Raw genomic sequence first — 15,686 nt, forward strand, 5'->3', positions numbered from 1 at the left:
GATTCAGGCAGGAGCTGTTCCTAGCTCTACCTGGAGACACCAGGGATTGGACCTGGGTCCTTCTGCATGCAAAGCAGGTGTTCTACTCCGGAAAGAAAGTCCTTCCATATTTTAGAGTTGCATTGCAGCATTATAGCCAGCTTTAATGCTTCAGTTTTCCCATTCTGCCTTGCACTGCAGACAGCAAATCCTTGAAAAGCTTCCTAAAGAGATTTTCTAGATATATGGAAGATAGTGGCATGGTCACAGGCCTCCCAAGTCAAAGGGTATTGCTTCAAAGCAGGTTTGTGAATTCTAGAACCAGACCTCAACAATTTTAGGAAATTAATCTCTGAAGCAAGTGAATAATATAAAGTAGAAACTATAGACATTATAAAAATAGTAATACTTTAATCAAAGTTTTGAAAAAGGGACATGACTGCAACATTTCACATAATGCAAAAACCCTTTTGTTAGAGAGAATTTAAAATATATTGTTATAGACGGCCAACTCATCCACACCCCAACAGGGAAATATATAGCTGAGGGGAAGTGTTTGCTTTAGATTGGAGAATCCCTAATTGCAATTTATGACCAGCAGATGTCCTACTTAGCTTTCTCTTTTTCCAGAATAAAGAATAATCTTTAAAACACACAATATCCATAGGTACTTTTTTGTGCTCACTACTGACACTGCAGTCCAGTGAAGCCACATTTATGGTGTTCAGTAAGGGGAAGATCAGGTGAGCTGTGAGTCTTCTTAGTCTGATGTCCTGGTGCTCACTGCCAAGGGGCCTAGTCTCCCTCCATATAGTTCTTAATTTTAAACTGGACTTGGGCCAAATAAATGACTTATTCAAATAGAGGACTGTCCTCTGACAGCCCTTCAAATCAAGGCTCAACTCTGTAAACCCACCCTATGCGCAATGTGGCTCATGTTACTCAGAAATATGTATTTTTGCCATTCTCTGCTCACTGAGAGAAAAGTGATGATGTAAATGGTAGCAGAATTGTTATTTTGCAATCACTTTTCTTCAAAGAAATATCAGTGCATGATCCAGGGGACTCAATGTGTTTATATGGCCTAAATGTCCTTGTTTGTGTTGACAGGTATTGCCAACTCAACCCTGAGGTAACTCTGAAACCTACTAGCTTAAACAAACTGCATTACTAGTATTTTGTTCCACAGACACAATATCAAACTGACAGTGTATGAAGATTCACAGGGGACATACCGTAACTGTATACACAAAGTTCAAACAAAACTGCCCAAGGTGCATAAACTGAACTGAGGATGTCCATTCATGTGTTGTCTCATTGTTGCCGTCTCCTTTTTCTCATCCTGTGGCTCTGACATTTTATTTTAGCATTGTATTTAGTGCTCAGCATTTGTAAGGGCATGAACACACACACCTCATCCACCCCCCAGACTGCATTAATCTTTGGGGTATGCAAAATCAAAGAACTTCCAGGAATGCCTGGGCGTGCTTTAAATACAATGTGGCTGAGGGTTCCCACACCCACACCTGCCTGCCAGAAGGCTTTAATTCAGTAGTAGAGCATCTGCTCTGCATCCAAAAGGGCCTTAGGTTTAATACCCACTGTCTTCTGAAAGAGCTAGGAAAGACTCTTACCTGAAATCCTGGAGTGCCTCCGCCAATCTGTGTAGACAGTGCTGAGCTAGAAGGACCAATAGCATCAAGCTATATAGCCCTGTTCACATGCGGAATTCTGTCCTTAATTACAAAAGGTATGCCTCAGGGAGCAGCTGAAGTAGTGATACAGGTTTTTTCTGTTAAAAAGGAAAAACAAATCCCTCAACTACCTCATCTTCGAGGACAGGCGCACCTTCACTTGAAAGTTCTTCAATTCCTCCTCTCCCACAAAAAATAAATATTATTTCACAGAGTGGGTGTGGGTGTGTATCTGGCCCAGCTTGATTTGTAATACCTTTAATACTTATTAACATTTGATCCAAACAATCAAAGTGGCATCTTGCTCTGGGCTCTAAAAGACACATTTCTTCTGAATAGCCAGATGCATAGGGACCTGGGGCAGGAGAAAGGTGTGTGCATGCATGTGCACACACCTGGATTCAGCTATCATATTTTACCATCATTTGAAACGTTCAGGTGAGCAGAAATGTGTACAGTATACTGACCAAATGATAAGGCGCTTCCATTTCCATCTCACCTAAACTCAGTTTACATATCTACACCTTTCTTTGTGTATCCTCACCATTTGATGTACATCTTGCTAATTCTGAACATCTTTCCTGTCGTGATATTTGTCTGAAATACTGAAGTTTCAAAATACTTCCATGATTCAGGTTTCACTGTAACTCTTTTTAAGAGTGTTAGGTAATACTCACAGGAACACATTTTCTTGAGAGTGGCTGACATTTTTAATTGCTTGGATTTGGATCCTAATTTTTGTTATCTGTTTAGAATACCAAGTGTTATATCACATTCCTTGCTGGAAACCACATACACACAAAGGCTGGGTGGAGGGGGAAGAAAGAAACAGCTGTTTCCCCAACTTACAGATATGTAAAACATGATGTCTTTTATTGATATCACAACCATCAGTCCTCTTCATTTTGATCTGTGTTGATGAGTATCTACCAAAATGCATGCAGCTGCTAAAGGGAGCTGATTTAAAGCAACATTTCTTCAGTCTCAATAATACCATGACACATTAAATTTAAGAAGGCATTTCTTTAAAAAGTTAAAGCCTGGGTTATTAATGCTGTGTAAATATTGTTGCAGCTGTAGACATATTGCCTTCAGCAGTGGAAGCAACTACTGATAACCTTATATTTGTTTGCACAGTTTGTCCAGCCTAGTGGCCCTAACTACCTCTTTCCTTTAAGAAAACCATTTTTATACAGAATTCCAAAATCATTGGGCAACAAAAGAGGCCCAAGACATGAGACTATCTTGTGATTAATTTCAAGAAGCATAAGGACTTTGTTCAATACCACCGACCGTACAAGGGACTCTGGAGATGGCACCATTCCTCAAAGTGAACATGGTCCATTTGCTGTACCTAGGTACCATTTTTGCTGTGATCTTCCCAAATACAGTGGTACCTTGGGTTAGGTACTTAATTCGTTCCGGAAGTCCATTCTTAACCTGAAGCAGACTTTAGCTAATGGGGCCTCCTGCTGCCGCCGCGCCGCCAGAGCACGATTTCTGTTCTCATCCTGAAGCAAAGTTCTTAACCTGAGGGACTATTTCTGGGTTAGCGGAGTCTGTTACCTGAAGCGTATGTAACCCGAGGTACCACTGTAGATATTTCCTTGTACCCTGCTGTTTCTCCATGGACCTCTGTGATGTTTCCAGGTGCATGCAAGCCTGTCAAACCCACATAGCTTCAAAGACAGAATTTAATCAAGAACATACAAGGCTATCTTATTTTGGTCTAGCTAACTCTACACCGTTATAAGCCACCCCAATCTCTGAGTGGTGCAAGATTCCAGGAGTTGCAGATGCACTTCAACCCAGGGTCTGTGTTTCCTTTTGGACAATGAGGCACAGTGGAGACTGTGGTGTCTTTATGATTTATTGACACATATACACAACCTAAGTCTACCATGGAGGGATCTCCAGCATTACATTCCAAGAGACTTTGGCTTCTCCCACAGCCATAGCATTGGATCAGCATCCTACTTTTTGACTTTCTCTCCAGCCCCTGCTTAGTAACTCTGCTGCCATTCTGAACTCTAATGTTTCCCAAAACACTGGCATTGTCTTTTAAACTAAAACCTCAAGTTGAGGGAGGCAGAAAACCCACTCATTTGCAAATGAGATTTGCTTTTGATCCTTTGAGTCGCCTAAACAGCTCATCCCCAGGCTATCACCTCAAAATAAAATTATTTTACTTAATTAGCTTTTACACTTGGCTCAGTTAAAGGATTAACAAGGTCTGGCACAGGCTTAGATACACCATGGCTCTGGCTTAAATACACACAAGTCTAGGTATCACCTCCAAGCAAATTAGCTTTCACACCCCAAACCTTAATTAAATTCTAGCACCCATAAGGCTATAACTATGCTGACTGGAAGTAGCCTTCCAGGGTTTCATGAATGAGCCTTTCCCACTGCTGCCAAAAATTACCAGACACGGAACTAAACCTGTATGCAAAGCAGCTACATCCCCTTCAAGAGGATTAGGTAAAGGTGAAGGACCCCTGGATGGTTAAGTCCAGTCAAAAGCAGCTATGGGGTGCGGCACTTGTCTCGCTTTTCAGGCCAAGGGAGCCGGCGTTTGTCCACAGACAGCTTTCCAGGTCATATGGCTAGCATGACTAAACCATTACCGGTGCACGGAGAAGAAGAAGAGAAGAAGAGTTTGGATTTGATATCCTGCTTTATCGCTACCCGAAGGAGTCTCAAAGCGGCTAACATTCTCCTTTCCCTTCCTCCCCCACAACAAACACTCTGTGAGGTGAGTGGGGCTGAGAGACTTCAAAGAAGTGTGACTGGCCCAAGGTCACCCAGCAGCTTCATGTGGAGGAGCGGAGACGTGAACCTGGTTCCCCAGATTACGAGACTACCGCTCTTAACCACTACACCACACTGGAGGACAGTGACAAGTGCCAGAGTACACGGAAACATCATTTGCCTTCCCGCCACAGCGGTACCTATCTACTCACACAGGTATGCTTTTGAACTGCTAGGTTGGCAGAAGCTGGGACAGAGCAACAGGAGTTCACCCTGTCATGAGGATTTGAACCACTGACCTTGCCATTGGCAAGCCTAAGAGACTCAGTGGTTTAGACCACAGTGCCACCCACTTTACCTGTATTTGAGGATGTCAGGGGTTCAGAAGGAGAGACACAGGAGGGGGAGCAAATGGAGAGTGAGGAGGAGGAGTACGAGGGGGGAGCAGGCAGTGACAGTGGAAAGAGTTATTCCACAAGCCTCTCCAGCGAATCGGAGGACTCACAGACGGGAGCGCCGATGGCCAGGGCGAGGGGGGTTCCAGGGGGGAAGCCCCAGGAGGAAGGGGCCAGCGGGGAGTCCCTGAGCAGCAGTTGGAAATCAGGACCAGCTTCCCCACCAGAGCGCAGTGGGGAGGGGGAGTCCCAGGAATCGGGACCAGTGCTCTCACCACCAGCAGGAGGAGAGGAGTCAGGTTTGGTCACGCCCACATCAGGAAGCGGGGAAATGGTCAGGAGGAAGGTTACCGGCTGGGCGCGCGCGCCAAGTTCAAATGTACAGGCGAGCGGCACAGCAGGGAGCCCGGGTAGGGAGCCAGGTCCTAAAGCCCGCTGGAAGGAAGGGGAAGACCAAGGGGGGTCAGCGTCAGAAGAGTCCAGGAAGGAGGAGACCCCAGAGGGCAGAAAGACCCAGCGAAGGAAAGAACAGCGTAGGAGGTGGAGCCGGGTGAGGATCTTAAACTGGTGTGGGAGGAGCAGTGAGTCAGAGGGGACTTAGCCGGTCTAGCGTCGAGACGTGGGTCTGCGCGCCCAGAGCCTTGAAATGGAAACTAAACTTCAATAAAGACTTTGTATATTATATCCACCGGGCGTTGGTCCTCTGTGAGCTGGGATCTAGAGGCAGACCTGACAGAGGATTATTATTATTCCGTCCATATATTTTCCATTACTTTCTCCTGAAGGAGCACAACATAATGATGGCATGTAGGATGTGTGACTTATTTTAAACTAGTAAGTGGTCTGGCTTTGCTATTTTTCAGCTGAACAATTAGTTCTTTGAAATCCTTAAGGACCGAAGGGAAACATCATGACAGCCTACACCACTTGTACAACAGTTAGCCTGTGGAGAACACTGCCACCTCTAGAAATGTAACAGCACGGTCTGTGACTTTCTGCCATAGTTTAGCTAACTCAAAAAGTCACACAAACATAACCAGTGATCAATGGAGCTTACTGTTTACTGATCAGTTAAAATAAACAGATTGGGATCCAAAGGCCAGGTTTCCCACAGAAGCTATTTACATACCCTGAAATGTTGCTCCTGAAAGTCAGGGTAACTCCAAGGGTGGCATCAAGTGCAAGTCAGAAACAAAGATCAAAAAAAGTCCCTGTATGCATGCAGATGCTATAGGTGCACACAGGGGCTGTTGGGAAATATGCAGGAAGGCTTCAGTCTAGTAAAGGTAAAGGGACCCCTGACCATTAGGTCCAATTGTGACTGACTCTGGGGTTGTGGCGCTCATCTCACTTTATTGGCCAAGGGAGCCAGTGTACAGCTTCCGGGTCATGTGGCCAGCATGACTAAGCCGCTTCTGGCAAACCAGAGCAGCGCACGGAAACGCCGTTTACCTTTCCGCCTGAGCGGTACCTATTTATCTACTTGCACTTTGACATGCTTTCGAACTGCTAGGTTGGCAGGAGCAGGGACCGAGCAATGGGAGCTCACCCCGTCGTGGGGACTCGAACTGCTGACCTTCTGATCGGCAAGTCCTAGGCTCTAGCGGAAGGCTTCAGTCTGGTAGATCATCCATTTATTTAAATACTTTCAGGTTTTAAACAAGCAGTGCACGGTTCTGCTTATATGGAGAATTGTCTTTATGACAGTTTGTAATATCAGCACCAAAATCTGAATCACCAGTAAACACCTCACCACTTCAAAATAGTTTAAATTATGTCATGCCAATTTTGAGGTATAAACATTGTACAGCAGAATTGATTATGCAGCAAGAGCACACAGCAGAAGGACACATCAACTAATGGTTAAATACCATAATGACAACTCAAACAGGCCAGCTGAATAAGAGAGAACATGACTTTTACAATAGGTATTGATTCTAGCCAGTCTTCCATTCTAAAATGCCAATATGCTTTGAATAGATTGTCTGCTGGGTCTTTTATTGACTTTTTAAAATCCCGTTAATTATACAATATTATGGCCTCAGGACAATAATATATCCTTCCTTATTTAGAAATGAAACTGAGTTTTTTGTTTTGTTTTGTTTTTGTTTTGGCTTAGCAACCATCTTCATTGCAACTGCCTGATCTCACCTCAGAGTGTGAACTCTGGAACATATGTCTGCATGTGGTTTTTCACAGAACTTCTCGAAAACAGTGAGGAAATGACCTTTCAAAAAATTCAAATATGTTGTGAATTGATATCAGCTTTTCTCAGTATCAGACTTCCCCATACCTCTAAACTTAACTTGCATTTTCATAGCAAGAACCTAATTACTACTGGAAAGTTAGATATGCTCCAATTTTTTAAAAAAGTGTTCACAAGTATGCACAAGCTCTCCCCATTTGCTATTATGCATATCCTTTTCTTCCATTCTGTGAAGTGTCTTGTTTTAGCTCAGCACAAAGTCGGTGGAATCCCAGCATCTTGACATGACCTCTATTTAAACCCTGGATGTCAGTTATTGTTTTATTTCTAACTTTACAACCCACTCACATTCAGCATTTTCACGTTGGCTATTAATTTATAGACAAGTGGCCACCTGTGAATTTTTACGGAAATGAGGGAAAGACCCATTTCAGTTTTTATAGTGCAAACAACTCAGCCAACTGTACCATTAGGCAGAGTGAGGCAGATTTTTGGGGATTGAAGGCAGTGGCAGCTTTCCCCTGGCTGGTCCTCCTGAGGTCCTCCTCTAGCAACTCTTGTGCTTGTGGACTAGTGTCCTGGTAGCAGCAATTCTTACTTGTTGCTGGCCGGAACTGGCTGGCTATCTCACTCAATTGCCTGAAGAACAAGTCATCATGCAGTGATGAGTTAGTGGTGGTCTTAAGAGGACAGAACTGAGTGTGCAACATGGGCAGCACTGCACAACCTAAGCTACTTGGCTGCCCTTGGATGTGGAGGAGGACGATGTCCCAGCACCACTGTTGAAGATTTAACTGCCACCCTGGGTAGCTTCTATTCCTGGAATGTGGGTGAGGGAGCACAATCTTCCCTTTCTTCAGGAAAAGTTATTGGGGTGTCCCTGCATAAGGCACATACCTTAAACATATCAGTGGTTGTTTTCTTTATGTGGCAAGGGCAGCATGATTGGTATAAATTGAACTGAGCAGCTCTATGGGACACCTGACAGTACTGCAATTTATGCCATGCTACAATGAATCTGATTAACAGTGCATTTCTATATACACGTAGTTCAGAGTTGGCCCCATTGCACTCAAAATGATTTATTTTTAAGCGACTATTCATAGGATTGTACTGTTAGCTCTATTGATGGCATGGTTCAGACTGTTGCAAACAGGAATTTAAAATGAGAGCGCTAAGCATCTTTTTTTCAAAAGCAATTTAGTGCCCCCAGAAGCATGGTTATAATTAAGAAGTGTGTAATAGATTTGCACCAATGTTAAAGGAACGATGGTGCTGGAAACCTTAAGGCTCTTCGTATCTTGTACCCACCATGATTTGTCTCTAGCAGCTACCATTCCTGTCATTTGAAAGGCTTTGAACTGTTGTTGATAGCAGCTGTTTCTGCCATTAATCAGCTCTGCAGTTCTGATGCAGTATTATAGATTGCAATGCTGGAAGAATATAAAATATACTGAGCTGGTTTAACTTTTATGGAAACTAACCTTATGTGAGTTTCTTTTTTGTTTGCTTGTTTTGCAGGTGTGGAAAATTCTAGTATTTGGTTCTAATAAGGTTTTCCTTTGGAACATAAGGTACAATGAAAATATGGACCTCAGCCAACATAGCACACAAGGCGTCAGTCCCCTAAGTAAGTGTGTTTGGGGCTGGAACCTAAATGAATAATGCAAATTGAAAAGATGTGTGCTATTACAGTACAAATTTAAGCTCTATTATAAACAGGCTGGCTTTGAAGATTCTACTAAAGTAGCGAGGAGGGAAACCTCCCCTTCCTTAGGAGATGCAAAAGTGGTGACAGAGAAAGCAGGGCTCACATACACTTTCTTCTCGCTTAGCAGAGCATCCAAATAGACCCTAAAGCAAATGCAGCATGACATACACTAGCAGGCTCAATCTGGCCTATAAAATTCTTGAGATTTTTTGGGTGTGTGATTCATAGATTTCTGGAAATCAGCCATCAAAATCTCAGCTCTATGGTTTGCAATGGAATGCAGCCTACGGATTCAGTGAGTCTGCGATCAAGCCATGGGCTACAACAAGGGTGAATATAACCTTCTTCAGCCTGAGGGCCACATTCCCTTCTGTCCAATCTTCTATGCATCATGTGCCAATGATTGGTGGGGGCAGAGGCAAAAGTGGGAGGAGCAACACATGTAAACTCACAAACGCCATCCGAACAAGCAAGAGGCATCACTCAAGGACACATTCCGGCCAGGCAAAAAACTCTTCATATGTGAGGCAGGGCCTAAGACTCCCCACCCTTGGATTATGATCTACTTAAATAAGGGAGACTTAATTCAGAAGATAGGGGATAAATTGTATTTATTATACCATTTCCAATATTAACATATGGTTTTCCACGGGGAGAAACCCTTTCAGTGAGAAAAAGCCCATAATTTAAAGACCTTCCTTATACACCTTAACATAAAACATTTATACATATATTTTATGTTGGTTAGATATATATATATATGTATATAAACTAGAGACTGACAAATTTTATACATTACATTCATATTTATGTATATATACATATATGTACATGTTCATATCTTATAAAGGCATCATCAAAAAATATGAAATGAATTAGGAGTCATTGTATTATTCCTACAATATATCTAAACTGAGCTCATTAGTTCTGACAGGTTTGGAATACAAGATAATCAGAAGTTCATAAAAATACAAGTGCAGCTCACATTTACACGGGTCTATGTAGGCACACATATGATGAACCTAGATAATGAAGGTTCTTTATATAATAATGGACATACCTTTTTTTCAAGCAATAAAACAAGGCTTGATAACTATATCCAAAACATATCTTTCACTTATCAGGAAATACTATAAAATAATACCGTTGCTTCAGTTTCACCCAAGAGAGCATTCTGACCAGATCCTGGGGAAAGCAAATTTCAAGGGGAATCTTCAAGAATGCACAGCGGGTTTTGCCACCATGCTAATTGTGGAAATAGGCTTCTTGCCTAGTGCACATCTGATCATTCCTGGTGCTCTGCCCAGAGAGACAGGGCAACAGAAAAGACTATATGGTAGAAGCCTAATGTTTTAAAATTCCTAGTGCCTTTGGAGAGTGACTTCTTCCTTTAAAAAGTACAAAGCATGGCATTTTCTTCAATAACAATCTTACTTGTATTCTTGGATACTTTTGTGGGGAGGAACAGCTATTTGCCTAATCCATGCTTTGTAGCCTAACCATGCTGTGCATTCGGGGTCATTTTGCACATGCCTATACTGTATATGTCACATGGGACACTCTTTGCCAATGCCTTGCAAGAAGCAGAATGACAGAGACCTGTGACTTATTATAGGTCTCCTAATTTCAGAATAAACTTCTGAATTTCAGAATAAAGCCCCCCAAATTCTTCATTATTATGGACCTCAAGGTTGGGTATCCAATTTTTTCTTTGAAATATCCCCTGGTCTAAAAAATAATAATATCATTATGCATTATATTAAAAGTTGTCCAACAACCTATTATGCAAGTATGCATGAATCATCTTTACCCCCAGAATTCAGTAGGAGAAATAGGAGAGAACACAATTAGATTTAGAACAGAAATTGACTCACATTTCCTACTATAACATAATATTAAACAACCTACCCTTCTCTTCCATGTACAAAATGCGTATGTTGCATCAGCAGACAGTCAATACATAGTAAAAGAGCAACCACCAGCGTACTGAAGCTACCTTCTAGAACAAACTGCAATATTTCACAATAGCAGATTGGAGGAAAGCAGATGGATTAGTATAAACTTTACAACAAAATGCCAAATCACGGCTATAAAAATATCAGTTCTCTGAGCTCATGATGCTTGCAATCAATTGGAATTTTTTCCCTCGCAGAAACAGTTTGAGTTACAGCATCATAAAGATCATGGTGATTAGTCACTAAAGATGTAGATGAGAAGCATATGTGTGAAGCACTATATCCCTTATGGCATGTGAAAAAGTTTGTGTTAGATAAAGAATGGGAGACCAAAGACATTGAGATACACAGACCCACAGAAGACCTACTACAATATCAAAAGGGGAGTGACCAAAGAGCAGCACGGTGGGAGGGGGGGCAGAGGAGCTTAGTGAAAATGTTATTGCTTGGCACAGTTCGGATGAACGAACAGAAGAGACACAAATGTAGCAACATCAGTCACATCTAATTACAAACAGGCTGTATTAGTGGCAGGACACAGTGTTCCACTCTGTTCTTTGTCCTCTTGCATTTCGCCTGGCTCAGTTAGCATCATGCGTTACATCCTTGAAGGCATGCGAGAAAAGTTTGAAAAGGAAACAGTTGAGCTTGTGGTAATAATGTGTGATAAGTTAAGATATATTCTCACATGGGTGCAACAAATTAAAACGGTGTTTGAGGAAGCACATACTTTATATATCTTGGTAGTGACACTAACCCATATTTAACCATGGGAGTTACTCTCAAGTGCACTTGATAGTTTAAATTCCTATAAAATAAGAAAATACCTCCTCACGGAGGTCTCCAATTGCCTTGTGGAATCTGGAACATTCCACAATATTGATGCTTGAGAAAATTCCCATTTTAAAACAGGACTCTGCTGCTCTCATATGCCAGCAGTAGGACAGCAATAGGCCCAATACAGGCAGGTTCTCTGAGAGGGACATTTTATTCCTGCCACCCCCTTCTTTTGCCTTGGATGGCATGAGCACTAGGGATGGAGCACTGGCTGTGCAGCTTCTTCAAGCCCCATCCCAGCAAGGCAGGGGTTAGGACTGCGCACTAAAGCAATTAGTTAGCTACTTCTGCTAGCAGTTCACAATCTGTTAGAATATAAATCTATTGCTCTATAGTAAAGCCTGCTCATTAGGATGTCATAATTACCGTAAATTTCGCTCCATAACACGCAGATTTTTCCTCCTAGAAAGTAAGGGGAAATGTCTGTGCGTGTTATGGAGCGAATGCCTACAGATGGCGGGGGAATCTGCTGCAGTTGTGAGCAGTCCGTGGCTTGCTTTGAAACAGCAAAGCGGGTGTAAGCGGCTCCTGTCAGCGAGCCGAGCCGGGAGGAGGGAGAGAAGCAGAGCGGGCTTGGCTGCTTTAAAAAAACCCGTCCTCTATGTTCCTCTCTCCTCCCCACAGAGCTGCTAAGTAGCAGCGAAGCTTTTCAGCCAGCCTAGCCGGGAGGAGGGAGAGAAGCAGAGCGGGGTTGGCTGCTTTTAAAAAAAACCGTACTCTCTGTCCCTGCCTGCAGTTTTTTTGCTGTCCGATTTTGGATTAGCCACTGTAGGGGCTGTGTGTGTGTGTGCTTGAGCTATAGTTCTCCTCCTCCTGCTTCCCCTTCGCTCTCCCTGCGCCCCTGCACTCTCCCTCCGACTTTAGAATTGACACTCTGTGTCTGTGTGTGAGAGAGAGAGGGCTCCTTCTCCTCCTCCTGCTTCCCTTCACTCTCCCTGCGCTGTCCCTCCGACTTTAGAATTGACACTCTGTGTCTGTGTGTGTGAGAGAGAGGGCTCCTTCTCCTCCTCCTGCTTCCCTTCACTCTCCCTGCGCTGTCCCTCCGACTTTAGAATTGACACTCTGTGTCTGTGTGTGTGTGAGAGAGGGCTCCTTCTCCTCCTCCTGCTTCCCGTCACTCTCCCTGCGCTGTCCCTCCGACTTTAGAATTGACACTCTGTGTCTGTGTGTGTGAGAGAGAGGGCTCCTTCTCCTCCTCCTGCTTCCCGTCACTCTCCCTGCGCTGTCCCTCCGACTTTAGAATTGACACTCTGTGTGTCTCTGTGTGTGTGAGGGCTCCTTCTCCTTCTCTTGCTTCCCCTTCACTCCCCCAGCGCCCTGCGACTTTAGGGCCAGTTCCCTCTCTGCGTGTGTGTGTGTTTTGACCTCACTGCGCTTGTTGGGGGAGAGTGTTGGTCGCAATTTTTCTTGATTTGTCTCAGAGTGGTTACTATCATGGTTTCCTTGCCGGGGAGGAGGGAGAGACGCAGAGCCTGCTTGTTCTAAAGGAGCAAAGCTGGAGAGGAGCCTCTCCTGCATTATCAGCAGCATCCTTCTCCACACCCCCCACGCGAGCTCCTTGTCCCTTGAGTTCTTTTCCTTCCCTCCCCACTTAAAACGTGGTTACAAAGCACGGATCCACATGGATCCTCAGGATTTTTGCACTAGGTCACCCCAAATTCACCATCAGATCACATAGCATATCCATGGCTACAGCCTGCACCAAAACACACACGCACCCACTGTTTCATGGGGTCGCAATGGCGCAAAAACGTGGTTACAAAGCATGGATCCACATGGATCCTCAGGATTTTTGCATTGGGCTACCCCAAACTCACCGTCAGATCACATGTCTGTGACCACAGCATGAACCACAAAAATCATATATCCACTGTTTCATTTAGAATATTTTTTTCTTGTTTTCCTCCTCTAAAAACTATGTGCGTGTTATGGTCAGGTGCGTGTTATAGAGCGAAAAATACGGTACTATGCACTTTACCACTTTAAAGCAATTTATTTGGAGCGAAGAGTTTTCAACTTTAGAGCTTCAGCAAATAGTGGCTTTCAATTTTACGTAAGGCTAAATTGCAAATATGTTTTGGTAAAATCAATCCGTTTCTGAAAACAAATACTAAGGGGATGTTGTGTGCATATTACAGGTGACTGGCAGCAATATCATTTTAAATGAAGAGAAGCAAGGTTAGAAATTTCTGCTACTCCTATGCACAGACATTGCATAATACCAGTTCCAGCAAAGTAGGACATAGAAAGTGTGTGAGATTAAAATTTAAAGACTTAGCGCTCTCTCGTTGACTTTTTGAAGCAGAAAGCCTGATTTCTAACAAATGCATAAACACCAGGGACAAATTAATATATTGTAAAGAAATATATTAATGGGTTTAAAAAAGAAGGTTAATTTCTTCGAGGGAGCATTGAATTTTGCAAGAAAAACAATGTCTGTCATGAGTCTGACTGTTCATACATATTCTGTGCATCTTCTTTTTAAAAGCACTTTTTGATTAGTCATACCTCTGTCTCTGTGCACTTTCTGGACAAAAACCAAACTTGCATTGGTTCTTTTTTACCCTTCATGGAAACGGGACCTCTGTGTTCCAGATGGAATTGTGGGTCTGAATTTTCAGGAGCCATTAGACACCTGCAAATAAAAAGAGATATAACTAAATGATTAATTGCAAAATACACTTTCATGAAGTGCTTTCAGGCCAAGACTTGCAATACACTAAAGATAGAATACGTCTTAAAGAGACTATAACACCCAGAGTATCTGAAGGCGATTGTCTTTCTCCATATGGAATAATTGCTCGCACTAACAATGCAACTGTAACCACCTGATCTTTGCAGCTGGAGGGTTTTAGGATTTGGAAGAGTTGACCTTATGATCTCTGATGACAGGGGAGAGCTCCATCACTACGGAGGTCCTCATTGTACCCAGTCAGACAGGAAGCCTCCAGCAGCATTTTCCCTGCTTGTGGTAGCCTTTGGGAAGGCCCAAATTGCCAGCAATTTTGTATCTGCCTGATCCAAACTCTTATGGATCTCCCAAAGGTCACAATCTATGTACCTCTCAATCGTGGCAGCCTAGAGTTGGTACAGCAAAAAAGAAAAATCTTCCACCCTGTCAGATATACTCTCTCCACTCTGTCTGACTGTTCCCCAGCCAGGGGTTATAATTGCTCTGTGATGCAGATAAGTATTGGCAGTGTGCCCCCCCCCAAAAAAAACAGCTGATATAAGGTGGTTATGAAAAATGAAAAAGTGAGCCCATTGTTCTAAGAAAGCTGTTTTCTGGATATTGCTATAAGCCATCTGTACACTCAATTTCTCACCTGTAAGTATATTCAGAGACATTGATTCTTCCTTTCTCTCCAGTGGTTTCTGTTCTGCTTGTTAGATTAACAGTGTTTCCAAAAAGACAGTAACGGGGCATCCTTTGGCCAATTACACCTGTGACTACTTCTCCTGTGTGGATGCCTATTGTTATCTTTTAAAATGAACAAAAATATAGATGAACAGTAACAATAATAAAAAGATGTTACCAAGTTGTTTGAAGTGAAATGCATACAGCATTGCAATTTTGCATTTGAACGATAAACAATTACATAAGTAGTGGGTAGATGGCTTAGCATTTGTGGGGAAATAAATGTAACCATTGCACAACTACTTCTAAATTGTTTTCCTGGTAATTTTAATATTTCTGTAAACGACTTAGAAGCTTCACTACAACAAAGGGATATATAAAACTTTGTTAAAAAAAAATAAAACAAGCGAAGCCACTACCTGAGTGCTTGTTAAGCAAAAGAGCTTCCAAAAGACAGAGTTATCCTACAAGAGGATGGAACAATGTTGCTGTATTATCTCAACCCACATTCTCCTAATGTCCCCTTCATCTGTCCCAAGCACCAGTCTTGAGGGAAGGAACAACCTAACAACCTCAGCATGATCCAGACCACCAATCTCAATGCACACTATCAAGGGGAAGGGGAAGCACTGATGAGAATGGTGGGAAGAAATATGGAGTAATTCTCACATGGAAGTATATTTAGTTTGGTGGTATTCCTCAACCATTCCCTGTTGCATTCTGCATCAGTGCCCGATACTGGTCTTGTACGATCTTGTCCCATGGTTTCTAGGCTACACATACTTGAAAGTTGGACCAGT

The 15,686-nt window shown here is 42.8% G+C and overlaps 1 protein-coding gene and 1 long non-coding RNA gene across 2 annotated transcripts in view; one reads left to right on the forward strand and one right to left on the reverse strand.

Moving 5' to 3' along the window:
- The window catches only part of LOC309349509, a 362,599-nt gene that overhangs the window by 143,978 nt on the left and 202,935 nt on the right, over positions 1-15,686 (forward strand). The gene's annotated exons all lie outside the window — the stretch shown is intronic.
- Positions 9,331-15,686, reverse strand: part of GUCY1B1 (guanylate cyclase 1 soluble subunit beta 1) — a 43,539-nt gene continuing 37,183 nt past the window's right edge. Inside the window, exons 12-14 of the mRNA XM_081875338.1 lie at positions 14,855-15,009; positions 14,037-14,163; positions 9,331-11,296 (exon numbers count right to left, since the gene is read on the reverse strand). Of these exons, the coding sequence (XP_081731464.1) occupies positions 11,273-11,296; positions 14,037-14,163; positions 14,855-15,009 (306 nt within the window). The 3' untranslated portion in view covers positions 9,331-11,272. The remainder of the gene's footprint in view (positions 11,297-14,036; positions 14,164-14,854; positions 15,010-15,686) is intronic.

This window comes from Podarcis erhardii, assembly GCF_964252035.2.
Source record: "Podarcis erhardii genome assembly, chromosome: 9".
In the NCBI taxonomy this organism is placed as follows: Eukaryota; Metazoa; Chordata; class Lepidosauria; order Squamata; family Lacertidae; genus Podarcis; species Podarcis erhardii.